Source organism: Chrysochloris asiatica, unplaced genomic scaffold (genome assembly GCF_000296735.1).
Source record: "Chrysochloris asiatica unplaced genomic scaffold, ChrAsi1.0 scaffold00037, whole genome shotgun sequence".
Lineage (NCBI taxonomy): Eukaryota > Metazoa > Chordata > Mammalia > Afrosoricida > Chrysochloridae > Chrysochloris > Chrysochloris asiatica.
Genome location: NW_006408555.1, coordinates 5309860 through 5331004, shown reverse-complemented (window position 1 = coordinate 5331004; position 21145 = coordinate 5309860). Strand labels below are relative to the sequence as shown.

At 47.1% G+C, this 21145-nt stretch overlaps 1 protein-coding gene across 1 annotated transcript in view; it reads left to right on the top strand.

Annotated features, from left to right (window-relative positions):
* The window catches only part of CDH13 (cadherin 13), a 1415213-nt gene extending 1401002 nt beyond the window's left edge, over positions 1-14211 (top strand). The window contains exons 12-14 of the mRNA XM_006860296.1: positions 590-823; positions 3918-4136; positions 14030-14211. Of these exons, the coding sequence (XP_006860358.1) occupies positions 590-823; positions 3918-4136; positions 14030-14211 (635 nt within the window). The remainder of the gene's footprint in view (positions 1-589; positions 824-3917; positions 4137-14029) is intronic.
* Positions 14212-21145: the final 6934 nt, after the last annotated feature.

Sequence of the window (21145 nt, the reverse complement as noted above, 5' to 3'; positions counted from 1 at the left end):
GGTAGGCCAGACTGTTGTAATCCAACATCTCCAGGGTTTTCATTGACCGATTTTTGGAAGATTTCCAGACCTTCCTTCCTGTCCATCTGGAAGCCCTACTGGAACTTATTTAACATCACAGCAACACCCACAACCTGGCCGGGAATCAAGCCCAAGTCTCCCTCATGGAAAGCAAGAATTCTACCAAACGCACAGCTGTCGAGTTGGCTCTGACCCCTAGCAGCTCTACCTATAGGACAGAGTAGAACTGCCTCACAAGGTGGGGTTGACACACCAACCTTTTGATCATCAGACAAGCACTTAACCACTGCGACACCAGGACTCTTTCCTATAGGGTAAACCCACTGCCCTCAAGTCCACTCGAACTACGTAGGGTATCCATGACTGTCACTCTTACCATGAGCAGAAAGCATTGTCTCCCCCATTCCTCTATAGTCAAGGGCTCTGTCTATCAATGAACTTTACAGGGACGTGCAAGTCAGGGTGGCGAGTCCTATCTGGAAACTGGTTATAACACTAAAGGTGGCTGGCACCTCGCCAGAAGGCTGATGGAAGAGGTATGTATTAACGACATCTCTTTCTCCCGCAGGCAACCCTCCCGCTACGGGGACCGGGACTTTGCTGATCACCCTGGAGGACGTGAATGACAACGCCCCCTTCATCTACCCCACGGTGGCCGAGGTCTGTGAGGACGCCAAAAACCTCAGTGTCGTCATCCTGGGAGCCTCAGATAAGGATCTTCACCCAAACACAGACCCTTTCAAATTTGAGATCCACAAACAGGCTGTCCCAGACAAGGTGTGGAAGATCTCCAAGATCAACAGTAAGTTTGGTGACCACATCCCGTGGGCTGTCAACTAGCTGCCTCTTTCTTTCCCAGAGGGCTCTGCTCCTCTGACTCTCTGTTTTTCTAACTTTTTATTGGGTCCTGGTGTGGCGCTGCAGGATAAGCGCTGGACCACAAGTCGGTTTGAACCACAAGGTCAGCAGTTCTAAGTCACCGGCAGCTCCGTGGAAACCCCATAAAGGGTCGCTATGAGCCGGAACCAACTCAGAGGCACTTAACAACAACAATAGTGTTACTTGAAGGAGCCCTGGTAGCATGATGAACTGGGCTGCTAACCACAAGGTCCGCAGTTGGAATATCTGAGTCACTTTGTGGAAGAAAAGATGAATCTTTCTGCTCGTGTAAAGATTTCCAGCCTCAGAAACCCCCGAGAGGGCCACTACGAGTCAGAGCCAACTTGGTGGCACACAACTCCAACCACCACAGCCACTGTGAAGTGAGCGAAGAGTTTCCATCCCACAGTTCACACACGTTTCGTCCCATTCATTGTTATCTTCTCAATGTAACATCAGTCATCCCACTTCCGTTCTGACTCCTCTTCCAACCCTTCTGAACTGATCTCAGAGAGCTGAGATTCTAGCAGGTGCACAACCGCGAGCACTCCCACCTGGTGTGCCTCATGTTAGTTACATACAGGCAACCCCAGAGCTAGTGTGAGTTCACTTACAGACTCCAGCCAAAAGAGAAGCGTGTGCCACAATAAAGCCAGTGCAATGACTGTCGGTTTCCCAGGGCATACAAAACCCTGGATGACAATCTACAAAGTGTGCACAGTAAGTAGCACAATGAAAAAGTCTGAAGTACTGTGAGAATGACCCAAAATGAGGTCATGGTGTTGGGAAATTGGCACCAATTGAATTGCTCAGTGCCGACTTGCCACAAACCTTCAATTTGTAAAGAATGCACTATCTATCTGCAAAGTGAACAACCATATAAAGAGGTACACCTGGTATTACAAATCTAATTTCCCCACCAGACAGCAAATACCAGTTGTGGAAATGTAGACTAGCAGCTTCTTACCAATGCAAACATTTTCTCATTTGATTCCTTTTCTGTTCCGAAGTCAGCCCACCATTCCACTCTACAGTAGCACCTACCCGGAGTACTTTGTCACAAGATCCGGATTCTTTCTCCTTTCTCATTCGTTGAATTAAACCCCACAGTCTCTTTCCTGGTAAGTGGCCCCCACACAACATTGGCCAATTGACCCCATCTTTGGCCTTGAAAAGAAAGCCAAGGGTTCCTACCTCTGCCTCTCCATATCTCGGTTCAGGGTTATCCCTCCAGCCTCAGCCATCTGGGGAAGCTTTTGACATCAACTTCCACCAGCACACATTGATGAGATCTTCTATGGAATGCCTACTTCCTTAGAAGACTAAAGAGAAGAAAAGCAATGAGATAAGAATGTTTATGAAGTCTTCCACCTTTAATTCTCCATCTCTCATTTTACGACTTAGATCTCCTCAGCCTAGACTGAAACTTCACAATCACCTTGGCTCTCTCTCCACTTTCTGATCTTTTTCTGTGTGTCCTCTCCATTCCATTGATGAAACTGACAAGCAAGTTCCCTTTCTACCAGTCTTTCTGCAAGGGCAGCTGGGATTCCAAACGGGAACCTCATGGTCCTCATCTGCCCTATGAAACCTGAAACACCAATATATTGAAGGATTTCGTATCCCTGGATCTGTACACCCTCACCAATTTCTTCCCCTTGGTCTATGTGAGCTAACTGCTAAGTTCATGCTCACCTTACTTTCCAATAAAGCCACACACACATACATACAAAACGCACAAATTAGTGTATTCTGTCTTCAATAATGAAGTGAAGGGCACTTTTGCGGGGAGGAGGGTAAATTTCCCATTTCATTACATTTGGAACATACTGTCCCACTGTGCGTAAAATTTTCTATTAAAAAATCTATAATGTTATGGGCCTATGTCATATCTTATTTTATTAGTGTCTTTCTCTCATCATTGATTCTGCTTGCCTGTTTGCCTACTTTATTGCTTTAAAAAAAAAAGAATTCTGTTGCACTGATTATTTTTAATTAAAGCGGCCCTTCTCTGGTTTGAGGGGTGTTTTATTTGCAAGGTCTCATGACCATGGCTGATTTGAATCATCATTCCTGGTTCGTTCCAACTGGAACTTTCTTGTGGAAGAGCTCTTCCTTTACTTGAGGACAGTTAGAAAGGATTTGTGTTGGTTTCTGTTGGTCTTCATCTTCCATGTGACTGGAGTGGATCACATTAATCATTTTGTGTGTGTTTGTTTTCATATCCGCACATTCACTTCTCCCTGTGTGATTTTATTTAATAGGCAGGATGCCTTTCAAACGCTCTCTCCATCCCCAATTTATTTCTTTTCTCTAAATATTTAGTACTATCTGTGCCAAAGAAGGGCCAGTTTGAAGAAAAAAACTCCATGGTTATCTGAGTGATGAAGAGCCTATGGGATGGTCACTTCTGTCTGCCACCACCTTTACGGAGGGTGGCCGTTAATGAGATGTTTCCAGATGCTGAATGTGATCTTTACCAAGATAGTTTTTAAATGTACAGGGAGGAGTGGGTGGTACCCAGTCATCTTCACCAACTGGAAACTGATTACCTTGGCAATGACCCAAAGAACGCTCTCTGGTGATCTACAATGTTCCACAACGACACTGTCTCGTATAGCTGCCGGCAGCCAATCGTGGCGAGTGTGTCTGGTGCAACTGAGGAAGTGAATTCTTCATTTCCATTTCTGTTCATTAAAGTCCCAACACTCGCATGAGTATAAAGTAAATTCCGTGTCTGTCCCGTGTGCTCCGACTCTTTTCATTAAGAAAGTGTAATCTGCTCTCACCATCTCTGGGTGGTGCAGACATGGAACACACTTGGCTGGTAGCCATGACTCCGCCCTCAAGAACCTGGACAACTGTTTGCAAAACATCCGCCAGTGAAGACCAGATGAAGCACAGTTATACTCTGACCCTCATGGGGTCACCATGAGTCGGAACTGGCTGGATGGCATCTGTGTTTTGTGGTTTTGTTTTTGAACCCTCTCTCATGAGGTTCCCCCTTGTCTCCGCAGATACGCACGCCCTGGTAAGCCTGCTTCAAAACCTGAACAAAGCCAACTACAACCTGCCGGTCATGGTGACGGATTCAGGGAAGCCTCCCATGACCAACATCACAGAGCTCAGGGTGCAAGTGTGCTCCTGCAAGAACTCCAAAGTGGACTGTAACACAGCAGGGGCCCTACGCGTCAGCCTCAGCTCCGTTCTGCTCTCCGCCCTCTTCAGTTTCGCGTGTAAGTTGGCCTAACTCCAGCGCCTCACCAGGTCCACCGAAGCCACTGCTCCCCCATGTAGCTTGCCAAGAAAATGTATCCCAGAAGAAATGCCCCCTTCGCTAGTGTCTGTCTGTATGGTAGTGTAAGTGCTCCAACTGATATCTAGAAGCATCTTAGCAACCCCCTGCCAGCCAATGGGAGCAATTGTACAAAGTCATGGATTGCTACTCTGCAAAATAGGTCCTGAACAGACTTCCTACATGGGCCACAAAACTTGAGCTAATAAAACTGTGTCCAGATTAGTTCACTGGTCTGCCGGGGTCCTGTTTCTATTTGCATGGGGCAGAATCATCTCTTGCAGGGTCAAAGGAGACAACCACGGGGTCTCGCCAAGGCTGCTGCAGCTACTGTTGCTGCCTAGGTGCCACTGAGTCGGTTCCAACTCATAGCGACCCTTGTGCACAACGGACCGAACCCGTGCCTGGTCCGGCGCCAGCCTCAGAATCCTTGTTACACCTGGGCCCACTGCTGACACTAGTCTGGTGCTATTCATAATGTTTCAATCGTCAATATTCTGGTGCTATCTGACAGGGTTCCACTGCTGTTCATAAGGTTTTCAGTGGCTGAACAGTCAGAAGTGGTCTACCACTCCTTCTTCCTAGGCTCTGTTAATCTGGGAGCTTGGCTGACACCAGTCCACCATGGGTGACCCTGCTGGTATTCCAAATTCTAGTGGCAGAGCTTCCAGAATCACAGCAACACAAAAGCTACATGAAAGTACAACAAACTGACGAAACAGCCATAAGGACTTATGGATGGCGGTGGGGCCTTTGGGGAAAAAAATATATTAATTCACACTGATTTTTTTTTTAACTCACTGATAGTGATGACGGTAATATAATGAAACACTATATTAAGCATATGAATCATGGTTCCTAGTGACAGAACTACAAACCAAAGACAGATCCCTGGATCAGATATTGTCTACAGATGGGCTAGTTTTACACACTGTCATCCTGTCGATTGTGGCTCATAGAGTAGACCTACTCCACAGGGTGTCTGAGACCCTAAATCTTTACCAGAGCAGACAGCCTCATCTTTTCTCCAAGGGATAAATATTGCTAACTACAAGATCAGCAGTTCAAACACACCAGCCGCTCCTTGGAAACCCTATACAGGGTCGCTATGAGTTGGAACCGAGTCAACAGCACTTAACAACAACAAAGTCCAATTTGGGGAACGATGTGGCTCTGTAAGATGCACAGTGGACTGCAAAAACCACATGGTGGGCAGTTCGAGTCCACCCACTGCTCCACAGGAGAAAGGTGAGGCTGTTGGCTCCCACAAAGATATACACCCTTGGAAACCCTATACAGGGTACCTATGAATAGGAACAAATGGGACGGCACTAACAACAAAGGTCAAGTTTTAGCTCTGGTGAGGCACTGTAGGATAAGCACTGGACTGGTAACCACACTGTTGGTTACAGAGTTGTTCTGAGTCGGAAGTGACTTGATGGCACGTAACAACCAAGTCCAGTTTTAACCTATGCAATTCTCCACATACAGGTACCACCATCCAAAAGCCTGTTTTCTGGATTTTTGACCTTGATAACTACATTTTGAGATCACTTTTTTGACCTTGAGAACTACACTGGGTACTTAAGGTGTCCAGGGTGCAGGACGGATTAAATGCTGGCCTGCTAATGAAAAGGCCTGTACTTTGAACCCACCTGCCACGTGCTGAGAGAAGATGAGGTCTTCTGTTTCCATAAAGAGTGACCCGCTCAGAAACCTCAGGGGGCAGCTCTGCTCTGTCTTGTAGGGTCACTAAGATTTGAAATCAACTAGACAGCAGTGTGGAGTTAGGTGATGGTGAAATGGGAAATTGGCCATCAGAAAACAGACGTTACTACATCAGTGATGACGGTGGTAGTGGGACCAGCAGGAAGTCCCACCTTCCTGCTGATGTGGGTAAGATGGAAACGCCGCCCTGTGTGAAGCTCTGGGGTCCTCTGTGGGGTCCTCAGAACCTTGTGCTTCTATCTCACTGGCTCTCACCCTGCATTTCTGGTAGAGGACGTCTCCCCTTCCACCCTCTACCCGATCTACCTCTGTTGGTCCCATCACCTGTAAGCGGGGCTCTTCCAGACCTTCTAATTACCAAGTCTGAGTCCAACACACTCTGCCCATCCCTGCTCCAGCCTGCAATTTCAGGTCTTCATCTTCACTCCCTACCTCCATCTCAACATAAGAACTTAAGGACAAGATGATGGACATCAAAGGACCTTCCCTGGGGTGGTATCAATCTTCTCTAAGTCCCATCTGCGAAGGATGAAGGACGAGATGGGACTGCAGAGTAGGAACAAATCAGGAATGAATGAAAACGGGCAAACGAGCGAACTTTACACAAGAGCTCACCAAAAAGCAGGGAAGATCCAGCTGACGCTGAACACATTAGTCTCCTGCTTTGCTGACGGATAGTGTAGCCTAGAGCTCGCTTCCTGATGTCTAGAATAACGTCCTTCCTGAACACGCAGCCCGGGTAGTGGAGTGAGGGCAGCTGGCAGGCTCAGTCACCACGGTTAACCTGCTGAATCTCATCCCTGTAGAGCACCAAGAGGGAGATGGGAATAGAGGTTAAGAGCCTGACAGCCACCTTGTAGGGTCACCAGGAGAACCTTCAAACACAGAGCTGCCCAGACCCGGGCCCTACCCCAATGGAAGCCTTAGCTGAGAGGTGTGGCTTAGACAGAAGTCCTCTCCACCTTTTGAGTAAGCACCAGGATCTGTCTCGAGGTGCAGGCTCTGAGGCATCTGGCAGCCCCTATGCCCCGGACCCACATGCTGACCATGTGCCGGCTCCCTCCTTCACACTCCAGGGGAAGCCAAGAGGAAGGGAGTGCGTGCGAGCACACAGGCGGAAGATCGTTCATGCTTGTTGGTATGTTGTTCGGTGTCATTGAGTCACTTCTGACCCACAGGGACACATGCACGACAGAACAGAGCACCGCGCGGTCCTACAGCAGCCTCACAGCTGGTAAGGAGCTCATTGCTGCAGAAACTGGGTTGATGGATCTATTTAAGGGGCTTCCTCCTTTTCACTGATTCTCTTACTTGAACAAGCAGTTCCCAGGAACCAGTCCCTCCTGATGCCACGGCCAAAGTGCAGGTGACAGAATCTATCCATGACACTAGATGATACTTGTTGGTTAGCAAGTGCCATCAAGTCAGTTCTGACCCATGGCAACCCTGTATACAGTTTCCGAGGAGCAGCTGTTGAGTTTGAACCACCAACCTGGTGATTCAAACCAACTTTGCAGTCCAGCACATTAACCCACAGCGCCACAGCACTTCAAATCCAGGAGCAAGGGGATGCAAATGTAACATCCATGTTCCAGAAAGATTTAAACATTTACACCGAGGAAGCATGTATAAACAGAATGTTAAAATAAACTTCACAAACAACAGAACCCAGTACAGTTAACTGACACTAAATTTGGCTCTGAGCTTCCTGTCCGTCAAGTCAAAAAGCAAGCTGCTCACTGTCTACAGGGACTGCTGTGTGCGTCCCTAAGTGTTGGTGTACATCAGAACCACTAAGAAAGGTTTTTAGAATATTAATTCCTAGACTGTCCTACAGAGATTTTCATGTGTAAGATGGATGAATGGGTAGGTAAATGGTAAGATATATGGATGAATGGGTGGATTGGTAAGATGGATGGATGGATGGATGGGTGGGGAGAACTGAAGGTGGATGTGTAAGATGTTATGGATGGGTAGGTGGATGAATGTGTGGACTGGTGGGTGGATGGATAGATGAGTGAGTAGGTGCATGGATGGGTGGGTGGATTGATAGGTGGGTAGATTGACTGGTAGGTAAATGGGTGGATGGATGGATGGATGGATGGATGGATGGATGGATGGATGGATGGATGGACAGATAGATGGATGAGTGGGTGGGTGGGTGAATTGGTGGGGAGATGGGTGGGTGGGTGGGTGTTTGGATGGATGGATAGATGGATTGGTGGCTAGACAGATGGGTGGGTGGATGAATGGATGGATGGTTGCATGAGTGCAAGGGTGGATGAGTGAATGGATGGATGGATGGGCTGGTGGGTGGAGGGACCAGTGGGTGGGTGAGGAGGATAAATGGATAAAAGGAAACATATTCCTTCCTTCTTTGCACTTTTCCTTCCTTCTCCAAAAATAAAATACATAAAAAGGATAAAATAATGATGGGTAAACATGAACCCCATGTTCCTCTCCCATTTCTTGCCCAAAATCTTCACTCCCCATGAATGAGTATGTTCCCAGACCAGACTTCAGGCTTTCACTACACACACTCACTCACACACACACAGACAAACACACACTCACATACACACAAACACTCACACACACAAACACTCACACACACACACTGTATGGTCCTCCTTGTGCTGTGTCTACGGTCATGTCATTCCTACACACAAGGCATCATCCTCTGACCTGTATTTCTTCCTCTCCTTGTTACACGCCCAGCCATCCATGTTGCTCTAAGGTCAGTATGCTTTTATCGTAAAAGACCTGACGGTAAACATTTTGAGATTTGTGGTCCCTGTCACTTATTCTCCTTTATTTTGTCATTGTCATTTTCTTTCTTGTTGTCGTTGTTGTTAAGTGCCATCGAGTCATTTCCAACCCATAGTGTATAGGGTTTCCGAGGAGCGGCTGGTGAGCCTGAACTGCCAACCTTGTGGTTCAAATGGACCCTTTAAGAACATAAAGCCCATGCTCCCCTTGACAACCACACAAACACTGGCACCGACCAGATCTGACTCACAGACTGTAGTCCGCAGCCCTGCCCTAGCTTGCTCCTTCAAGTACCAGGAGCACCTGAACCCCCGTTCTCCACCCGCTTCCAGCCTGCAGGACCACTGCTCCCAGAGCAGACCCCTCTGTCACATGTATGGCGGGCCATGTGGTCCATGGGACTGAAGAAATGGGGGGTAGAGTGCGTGTGTAAGTGTTGGGTGAATGTGTATTCGGGTGTTCTGCATGTGTTGTGTGTGTTGTGTGTACATGTATACCGTGTAAGTGTGTATTTATGTATGTGCTTGTCTCTGTGTGTCATATTACATTGTGTGTGTGTGTGTCGGTATGTAGCATGTGTATGAGTATATATACTTGTGTCTGTGTGTCGTATGTATGTTTTGCATGTTATGTGTGCATGTGTGTGTGCGTGAGAGAATGAGAGGCCACACCACACACTGCCTCCCACCGCTGAACCCCACTCCTTTTGGAGACCTGGGGACTGCAATGTCACTTGGGAGTTTTTAAAACATCCCCCGGTGTCCCCAGACCCTGCTCATCCAAAGACAGACTCCCTGTCACCTGCCAAGTGACTGGCCAAGTGTCTATACATGTCTACTTATGACCCACACACGTCTGCTCCTACCAATTCACAGAGTAAGCCCTAGTAAACCATGACTGATTTAAAATTAAAACAAACACAAACAGGTCAGTATTTTCTCTGATCTAGTTTCCGTCTATGCCTTCTTTGTGGCCCCCTGGCCCCCAGGCGACACTGAGAGGGTTTCCACGCTTGCTCACACCACCTCTTATGGAGACTCAACCCTAAGAATCGGTGGGCATCTTGTGTATCCCTGAGAAGCCCCTGAGGGTCTGAGTCGGAGCATCATCAGGGCTGGAAAAGCAGGTGCTGTACAGGGTTGGGCCCTGTAGAGGGTGTGAAGCCCAACTGGAAAAGCACTTGGTTGCCACTTCAGACCTGTGCACCATGACACATGGTGTGGAGCAGGTGTTCAAAACGAACCTCAGTCTGCCCCTGAGCGACACCTTTCTGGTGGGGGTTAGTTCCCACGCCATCTAGTCCGACTCATGGTGGGTAACCTCACATAAGCAGAGTCCAACAAACTGCTCCCTAGCGTTTCCAATGGCGGAGACCTTTTAGGAAACAGATGGCCAGACTATCTACCAAGGTGCCTCTGGGTGGGCATGAACAGCCAACCCTCTGGCCAGTAGTCAAGTGCTTAACCATTTCTATCACCCAAAGATGCCTTAAAAAAGGCATAAATTTATGTAATGTCCATGTGAACACTAGAGAACACCTCCCAAATAAGTGTTGTTTCCTTCTATACTTAATCCAAGCTCTTCTTCCTAACAAGGCCACACGGGAGAGGCTGGGCTCCAGCTCCAAGAGCTGACTGCAGCTCAGATGCAGTCTCTGGAGAGCTTGTCGGCCCACACTAACTACATGAATGAGATTCTGCAGCAGGCTACAAGGAAGCAGGGCCAAAACCCAAAAGGAGGACAGGCGAGCCTGGTTTATTCCGTGAGCACTCAGCCTAGAGTTGAAAGACTCAGAGAAAGACAGCATTCCAACTTGGCTGTGGTCCTTGAGTTTGGGAAATGGTAAGCAAGCTGACACTGTGGGTTAATACTCCAGACTGCAAAGCCCTTTGAACTGCAAGGTCAGCGGTTCAAACTCACCAGCGGCTCCTTGGAAACCCTATACAGGGTCGCTGTGGGTCAGAACCGACTCGACGGCACTTAACAACAACAAACAAGCTGATGGAACCTGTGTGGTGTTTGGTATTTCTTTAAAGCAAGGACCCCCAAACTCTGGCACGCAAGCCAAATCTACCCACCGCCTGTTTTTATCAATAAAGTTTTATTGAAACCTAGACAAGCCCATTCATTTCTGCCGCAGCCACGGCTACTTTCTGCTCCAAAAGCAGAGTTTGGTACAGTCTGGACCACAAAGCCGGAAATACTGACTGTGCAGGCCTTTACAGAACAAGTTTGCCGGTTCCTGCATCCATTGCATTAAGTCAAGCTACGTGACTCAGAAGGAAACATTTGTGGGGTTTTCTCCCCCCTCATATAATATTCAGAGCCAAGCAGTCCCACATTCATGAACGCTCAGAGGTTCTGTAACACACTACAGAGAAAACCTTATTTTCTCCGTTAGTCTAATGGCTTTATCCCACTTTACGGATGAGCGAGCGGATGCTCAGAAGCGTCCCAGAACTAGACAGTCGTGAGACCAGCTTTCCACGTTAGACCAACTCCCTCTAGGAAAAAGCTCACTAAAACACCGCCATCTACAGGCAGACCTCGGAAATGCCGCGGGCTTGGATCCAGACCGCCTCATTCAAGGGGCTCACAGGAGTGCTGCGGTTTCCCAGGCACAGAAAAGCGATGTGGACACTCGACTGTAGTCTATTCAGTGTGCAATAACACGATGAAAGTGTCGGAAAGCTTATAAGAATGACCCCAATGCGGCACAGAGACACGAAGTGAGCGCACGCTGTTGAGGAAAAAGGCTCCAATAATAAGACTTGCTCGACGCAGGGGTGTCACAAGACTTTCAATGTATATATAAAAAAAGTGCAGTAACTGTATAAAAGTTTATTACAAACTGCGACAATACAAAGCGTGCCTATACTGTGGTGGTGGTGATTTAGCTGTTGTTCTATTGAGAACTGCACTGAAGTATTGTCACTTCCTTCTCTGATACCCAGAAATAAAGGAAATGAAACGAGGGCTTTGTTAGTAGGAGAAGCATCACCAATGAGTCTGTACTGCTGTCGGTCGTGTTTACATTGCCCTAGCCCTGGTGAGGGAGCCTGCTGGTGTAGTGGGCTATGGGGTGGGCTGTTAAGAGCAGGACCAGTGACTCAAAGCTACCAGCCACCCCTTGGAAGAAAGATGAGGCTTTCTGCTCCTGGAAATATTTACAGCCTCAGAAACCCGATTCAGGGTCACTGAGTTGGAACCAATTCCATGGTACAAGCAAAACAAAACAAAACCCTGATGATCGATCTGCCCGCCCACTGCTGTGCAGCTGATTCTGACGCACAGCCGCCGGCAGCCCTATAGGGCGGAGTAGAAATGCCCAAAGGGTTTCCAAGGCTGCAGTCTTTATGGAAGCAGACAGCATCTTGCTCCCTCAGAAGGACTGGTGCGTTAGAACCACCGACCTTTTGATTAGCAACCTACTACTCTAACTGCTGAGAGCACAGTGGCTCCACAGGATAAGAACTGGACTGTGAACCACAAGGTCAATGGTTCAAGCCCAACCGTTGCTCTTTGGGAGAAAGATAAGGCTTTCTGTTCCTGAAAACATTTAAAGCCTCAGAAACCTTCTGCAAGACAGCTAAGAGTTTCAACTACTCGACAACAGCTTTAACCACTGCATCACCAAGACTTTTCCCGTGGATGATACTGAGGGGCTAAGTCTCCCCAGGACCTGCCAGGTAAAATGAGTCCCCGTTCCCATTAGGCCGTGTCCACTCTGGGACTCTGCCTGGTATGATTCTGACCAGGAACAAACGTCCTGAAACCTGTTGTGACCATTTGCTCTAGGCTTAATTAATCCTCAACAGCAAGAGCAGAGAGGTACACAGGTCAGGGGACCACAGTAACAAGCACCAACACCCAGTGTGTCCGTCTGCTGTGCCACAGAGGCTGTGGTGCTGGAAGCTACACCACCGATACCTCAAACACCAGCGGGGCGGCCCGTGGTGGGCAGGTTTCAGCTGAGCTTCTCCATCAGGATGCAGACAACGAAGAAATGCCTGGTGATCCACTGATGGAAATTAGCCAATGAAAAACTGTATGGATAGCCAGGGGGTCTAGTGGCACATCGGTTAAGCACTTGACTGCCAACCCAAAGGTCACTAGTTCAATCCCATGCAGCAGCTTCAATGGAGAACGATCTGGCAATCTGTTCCCATAAAGATGGCAGCCTGCAAAACCTATAGAGCAGTTCTATTTTGTCACACGGGGTTGCTGTTAAGTCAAAAATCAACTCAATGGGTCCCAACAACAACAACAAAGATGGTGTGAGAAGCCACAATCTTCCATTCTGCTATACACAAGGTCACCCACCATGAGTCAGAGACAACTCAACAGCAGTTAACGACATTAACCACAGATGGTATGGGAGAAGAGCCCACACTGCTTTGAAAAACCTAATACGAGCATATAACCTCAAGTGTGGAAGGTTCTACCTTCAGCTCTCCCTCCTGGCCAACTGTTTACTGAGCACTGTCTGTGTCTACCTGAGGCAGAAAGACAATGATGAAAACCTTACCAGTCAGAGGCAGCATGTAAGCATAGGCTTATTCTGTATCTATTTGTTCTGGATGCTACTGCTGGAATGAGAAGCACAAATGCAAACACACCGACCTCCTCGCTTACCGACTATCTCATTACCCAGGAGTTCTCCTGGGTAATGAGCAACACCTCCGATGGTCAGAGCCACACACTGGGCCTGGATGCCACTCTGAACTCTACACTGGCGGCCCTGACAACAACTAGACCCGTGAGAACAGAGGCCGATCGACTCATGGAATGCCTTTTCCCATTAGTCTGAAATGCCCAGAGGCCATGAGGCAACAGAGGGACAAGGTCACGGTGCACGGGGGATGGCCAGAAGACAATCTGAGGGTGCTGCAGAAGTCAGCGGGGGGGGGAGGAGGAAGGGGACTGCCACGAGGCTGTGGGGCAGACAGAGGGAGACCAGGAGCCCCACGCAGGCAGTGGTGGAGGATGAGTAGGTGATGGGCAATAGCACCCCAACCCCTGCGGGCTCCATAGTGGTAGAGAAGAGGACCCACTGCACAAGATGAGGAAGAGGGCGACCAACTCTGGAAGAACTCTGATTTCGCACAGACCTGGTCCCATTGGTAATGAGGAATGGATGTAATTCACTATGCCACCCACAACTAGAGATTTTCAGAACACTCAGCACAACTTCATCAAGGTGGCTGTTGTAAAGTGCCGTCGAATCAGTTCCAAACCACAGTGACCCTGTATAGTGTTTCTGAGGAGCAACTAGTGAGTTTGAACTGCCAACCTTGTGGTTTCAAGTGGCCTTGAGGTCCAATGCTTATCCTACAGCGTTTGCTTATTTCTTATTCGCTGGATGTACGCACGTTCTCCTGCTCATCCAGAGGAGACATGTCCAGGCAGACACGGACACACAGCGGAATACACTAGAACCTTCAGGCCCGCTGCAGCTGCAGTACCCGAGCCAATACCCACCCAAGTTGAGATCCTCTCCCGGGACCTGCAGCAAGTGAGACAGGAAGCAGGACGAAAGTCCCCCTCACAGGACAAGCTCTTGCCGTAAAAAAAATTTTTTTTTAGAACTTTCTTTTTCCTTAACTTTCTATCACACTTTGGATTGCCGTGGTACCGTGCAGTCACCAGAACAAAACAGCCCAGCACTTAGTCAATGCGCCACCACCAGGGTTCCTGGGACAATCTCATTTCCAGCACAGTCAAATGACAAGTGAATTATTTTTTAATTGTCTGAGAAAACTAAATCACCAATACTCTTTTCCGCCTTTTGTATCAAGCACTTTATCTTTTCTCTCAATTTCATTTTGTGTCATCTATTTTGGATCCACTATCAACACTCATAAGGAGCTCTGGTAGCGTAGTGGTTATGAGTCGGGCTGCCAACCTCAAGGTCAGCAGTTCGAAACTACCAGCAGTTGTGCGGGAGAAAGATTAGGCATTCTGCTCCTGTAAAGATTTACAGCCTTGGAAATCCTGTACAGGGTCACTGTGAGTCAGAACCAACTCCACAGTACTTAACAACAACAACTATCAACACTCACGGAAGCAGCAGTCAAGAAATCAAACGATATATTGCGTTAGGCAAATCTGCTGCACAAGACCTTTTTAAAGTGTTGAAGAGCAAAGATGTCAGCTTGAAAACTACAGTGCGCCTTACCCAAGCCATGGTATTTTCAATAACCTCATATGCATGCAAAAGCTGAACACTGAATAAGGAAGACCATAGAATTGATGCTTTTGAGTTATGGTGTTGGAGGAGAATACTGAAAGTGCCATGGGCTGCCAAATGAACAAACAGATCCGTGTTGGAAGAAGCGCAGCCAGAGTGCTCCTTGGAGGCCAAGATGGCCAAACTTCATCTCTCATACTTTGGACATATTGTCAGTAGGGACCAGTCACTGGAGAAGGATATCATGTTTGGTAAGGTGGAGGGTCAGAGGAAAAGAGGGAAACCCCTAGCAAAATGGATTGGTCAAGTGGCAGCATTGATGGACTCAAGCGTGGCAACAATTGTGAGGTTGGCCCAGGACCAGGCAGTGTTTCGTTTGTGCTGTGCATAAGGTCACTATGTATGAGTCGGTACCAACTCAATGGCACCTTACTACAACAACAATTTGCAGACGAAGAAACTGAGACCCAGAGTAGGAAAGTAGCATTGCCCAGATCGCACGCCAGTCTGGAGCGTGTCCCACACTGCCCATGCCTTCAAAAGGCTTCTGAGGACTTTAACAAGCCATGTCTCTACTTAACATCTAACTATAAAGTGCCCTGAAGTCCCAGTGTGCCGTATGGCGCTGTAGGATAAGCACTAGAATACTAACCACAAGGTTGTAGGTTCAAGCCCACCTGCTGCTCCTATGAGCTGGAACAGACTCGACAGCATTTAACAACAAGTGCCCATGACATCATCATGTTTATGAATTGAATTGTGTTCTTAAAAATATGTATTGAAATCCTGGCCCTGAGGAAAGAGAAAAGCTATAGAGACATTATGAAGCAGACTGGGGCATTGGGATTAGAGGGAGACTCATGGACAATTTATCTTTCTTCAAGTCTATCTTAGTCTGGAAGTTCAGCTGAAACCTGCCCACCATGGGTGACCCTGCTGGTATTTAAAATACCTGTGGCATAGCTTCAAGCATCACAGCAACATGCAAGCCACCACAGTACGACAAACTGACAGACGTGTGGTGGAAGATTAGACGAGAACCCTATTTGTGCCCATTCCACAGAGAGATCAGCCAATATCATTAATACCACATGCAAGTAAAAGTTCGCTAAAGATCACTGAAAACCGGTTACAACAGTACAGTAACAGGGAACTGCTAGAAATTCAAAGCAGATTCAGATGAGGGCGTGGAATAAGGGATATCACTAGTGATGTCAGATGGATCTTGGCTGAAAGCAGAGAATACCAGAGGATGTTTACCTGTGCTTTATTGACTACACAAAGGCTTTGGATTGTGTGGATTGTGACAAGCTATGGACAACATTGTAGAGAATGAGTATTCCAGAACATTTCATCATCTTCATGAAATGAGGAACCTGTAATAGACCAAACAGAACAAGGGAACACTGAATGGTTATAATTAGGAAAGGTGTGCATCAGGGTTGTATCCTTTAACCATACTGAAGCTGTATCTTGAGCAAATAATTCGAGAAGCTGGATTATATGAAGAAAAATGGGGGACCAGGGTTGCATGAAGATTTATTAACAACCTGTAATATGCCAATGATAGAACCTTGCTTGCTGAAAGCAAAGAGGGCTTAAAATACTACTGATAAGATCAAAGACCCCACAGCTTTCACCACGGGTTGCATCTCAGTGTAAAGAAAACAAAATCCTCACCACTTGATCAATAAATAGATATAGCATCAAGATCAAGAGAGAAAACACTGAAGGTGTCCAAGACTTCATTTTGTTCAGATCAACCATCAACACTCATGGAAGCAACAGTCAAGAAATCAAACGACGTATTGCAACAGTCACACCTGCTACACAAGACCTTTTTTAAATGTTCAGGAGTGAAGATGTTAGTTTGACTAAGGTGTACCTGACTCAAGCCATGGCATTTTCAATAGCCTCTTATGCATGTGAAAGTTGGACAATGAAGACAGTAGAAGAATTGATACATTTGAGTTATGGTATTGGAGAGAAATATTTTTAAAGTTCCATGGACTTCTAGAAGAACAAACAAATCTGTGTTGAAAGAAGTACAGCCAGAATGCTGCTTAGGAGCCAGGAGGGCCAGACTTCATCTCTCATACTTCAGACATGGTATCAGGAGGGACCAGTCCCCGGAGAAGGACATCATGCTTGGTAAAATGGAGAGTCAGTGACGAAGAGGAAGACCCCCAACTAGGAGGAGTGACACAGTGGTCGCAGCAATGGGCTAAGCGTACCAATGACTGTGACGTTGGCGCAGGATTGGGCAGTGCTTTCTTCTGTTGAGCTGGCACTAATTCGATGGCACCGAACAACACAACGTAAAAAACCTGGGATATGCCAATGACACAACCTTGCTTGCTAAAAGCCAATGGCTCCACTTAAAATACTTGCTGATGCAGGTCAAAGATTACAGCCTTCAGTATGGATTACACCTCAACATCAAGAAAACAGAAATCCACACAGCTGGACCAAGAAGCAACAGCGACATAAACAAGGAAGAGTGGTCACTGAGGATTTCCCTTTACTTGGATTCACAATCAATACCCGTGGAAGCAACACTCAAGACACTGACCCATCTATTAAACTGGGCGAATCTGCTGCCAAAGAAGCCTGCGGATCCCCACGGGGCCGGCTTCCCGCCTTAGATTTCAGGCGTCAAAGACATCCTCCAATATCCGATCACTTTGTTCACATACCCAGGATGAAGCCCATTTAGACAGAGAAGGTCGCAACCATCCCATCCCACTTTCTGTGTTTACAGACAAGAGAAAAAACTGTGATTCTCGGCCCATGACTTACCGCATTGCCATTCTACGGTTATTTACTGCATAATTTATTTAAATTATTCTTGTGTTATTATCATTGTTTCTTGTTTATTAATGTTTGTTGCATACTTTGTTTAAATTATGGGATGTTATGACAGAATACAAACATACATAATGTGTGCATGTTTAGTTACATTGAATAGCTATATACCCACCAGCTGCTCCTCGGAAACCCCATACAGGATCTCTGAGAAGGAAGCGACTTGACACCACTTAACAACAACATACCAAATGCCTAACATGTAGCAGGGAGTGTGGTAGCTCTACAGGATAAACACTGACCTTCAAACTACAAGGTTAGTAGTTCAAGCCCACCAGCTGCAGTTCGCGCCCACCAGCAGATCCACAGGAGAAATATGAGGCTTTCTGCTCCAGCAAGAGTTACAGCCTTGACATCCCTCAATATAATTACCGTGAGTTGGAACCAACTGCACAGCACTTAACAACGATCACATATATACAGGGAGTCCTGGTGTGTTGCTTCAGGATATGTGCTGGACCATTAGGTTGGTTTGAATTGCAAGGTCAGCAGTTTAGGCTCACCAGCCGCTCCTCTGAAACCCTATGTAGGGTCACTATGAGTCAGAACCGACTTGATAGCACTTAACAACAACATGTGGCAGGTACAGTTTTCCAGGTGTTGGAAGGAGACACATAAAGATGGCGTGGAGGAGACAGCCACACAGACAAACACCAGGAAATTGGTAAGCTCCAAAATGGTCCCTTGGAGAACACAGCGCAGGTCCACCTGGGACAGTTAGTGAAGGCATCCCAGAAATGGGGCAGCTCAGCTGTGTCCTGAAGCAAGGGTAGAAGGTGGTCTGGGTAAGCTTCTTGTTGTTGTTAGGTGCCATCGAGTCAGTACCAACCCATATTGAGAGACCTTATACACAGCAGAACGAAACACTGCCCGATCCTGGGCCAACCTCACTACTGTTGTCACGCCTGAGTCCATCGATGCTGCCACTTGGCCAATCCATCTCGTTGGGGGATCTTCGTCTTTTTCTCTGACCCTCCACCTTACCAAACATGATATCCTTCTCCAGTGATTGGTCCCTCCTGACAGTATGTCCGAAGTATGAGAGATGAAGTTTGGCCATCCTGACCTCCAAGGAGCACTCTGGTTGCACTTCTTCCAACACAGATCTGTAGGTTCTTTTGGCAGCCCATGGTACTTTCAATATTCTCCTCCAACACCATAACTCAAATGCATTAATTCTTCTACGGTCTTCCTTATTCACTGTCCAGCTTTCGCATGCATATGGGGTTACTGAAAATACTATGACTTGCGTCAGGCACACCTTAGTCCTCAAGCTGCCATCTTTGCTCTTCAACACTTTAAAAAGGTCTTGTGCAGCATTTTGCCTAATGCAATACGTCGTTGGATTTCTTTACTGCTGCTTCTATGAGTGTTGATAGCTGATCCAAGAAGAATGAAGTCCTTGACAACTCCAATCTTTTCTTCATTGATAAGAATGTTGTTTATTGGTCCAGCGGTGAGGATTTTTGTTTTCTTTACATTGAGATATAATCCATACAGAAGGCTGTGCTCTTTGATCTTCATCAGTAAATGTTTTAAGTCCTTTTCACTTTCAGCAAGCAAGGTTGTATCATCTGCATATGGCAGGTTGTTAAGGAGTCTTCCTCCAATCCTGACGCCACGTTTTTCTTCCTAGAATCCAGCTTCTCGGATGATTTGCTCAGCATACAGGTTGGATAAGTATGGTGAAAGTATACAACTGGTGGTGGTGGTTACGTGCCGTGGAGTCGGTTCCGACTCATAGCGACCCTGTACGGGGTTTCCGAGGCTGTAAATCTTTACGGAAGCAGAAAGCCTCATCTTTTTCCTGAGGAACAGCTGGTAGTTTCAAACTGCCGACCTTGCAGTTCACAGCCCGATTCGTAACCACTACGCTACTAGAGCTCCTTACAGTATAACTAGGTTCGTTAATATTCTTCCCCTTTTAAAGAACTACATTTCCATTCAGAGGTGATAAAGTCTGTCACATCCAAGACCAAAAATGTTTGTTTCACTGAGAAACCAACACACTCGTAGTCTGTCTAGACAGTGGTTCTCAACCAGGGATGGTTTTGCTTTCACGTTGGGAGTCGGGAATGTCCAGAGGTGTTTTTGATTATCAAGGCTGGGAGGGTGGGGTGCAGTCAGGGATGCTGTTAAACCTCCCACAGTGCCCAGATCAGCCTCACCACAAAGTACTACCCAGCCTGACATGTCCACAGTACCCCAGTTAGAAGGTCCTGCTCTGGCTACAAGTCACAAGAGCCAAAGTAAAGATTCAAACCAGCCTGAGAAAACAAACTTCTTTGCAGCAGTCAGAAAATAAAAACAATTTATCCAACCTAAAAGATGGCTTCCAAATCTGCTTCTAGCAAACCCGCCCACGTCTGACCCGTTTTACAACCTGGCTACAAAAGAAATCCAAATGATGTAAAAATGGTGATCCTACCTTGAGATGTGAGATGTGGTGCTGGATAAACCTATTAAAAGGCCCACGGATTTCTACATGAATAAACTATTCTGTGCTGGAAGAAGTACAGCCAGGATGCCGTTTAGAAGGCAGGATGGACGAACTTTCTCTCTCATACGTCAGACATATTAACAGGAGGGACCAGGTCCTGGAGAAGGACATCATGCTTGGTAAAGTGGAGGGTCAGCGAAGGAGAGGAAGACCCCCAATGAGCAGCAAATGGACTCAAGCATAGCAAGGATTGTGAGGTTGGCGCCGGACCAGACATTGTTTTATTCTATTATATATTAGGTCGCTGTGAGTCAGTACTGACTTGACGGCACCTAACAACAACAACAACCATGAGATACCTGAGGCCCGAGCAGAGGACATTAGTCTTCCAGGGCTGGTATAATAAATGACCCCAAAGCAGGGGCTTACAACAACACTCATTCCTCACAGATCTGAAGGCAAAAAGTCTGGAAGCCATTCACATTGGTTACTTCTAGAGGACTTAAGGAAGGAGCTATCGATCCCATGACTGCTTCAGGTGGCGGGCAGCAGTCATTATTACTTTACTCCTTGTCTTGTAGCTGCATCACCCCAGTCTCTGTCTCTGTAGTCACAGAGAGTCAGGTGGGATGAGGTGGGGGGTGGGGGATGGGGTGTGTGTGTCCCTGTATCCAAAAGTCTCTCTTGTTATAAGGACACCAGTTGTTACAGTTCTTGTTAAGCGCCATCCGGTTGGTTCCAACTCAAAGTGACCCTGTATAGGGTATCCAAGGGGCGGTTGGTGGGTTTGAACCGCCAGCCTTGCGGTAAGCAGTCCAGTGTTGATCCTACAGCACCACAGCCAGCATGACCATCTGAATTTAATGACATATGAAAATACCCAATTTCCAAATAACATCGGATTCACAGGTTCCAGGTGGACATGAATTGGGAGTCTTGGTGTGGTGCTGTAGGGTAA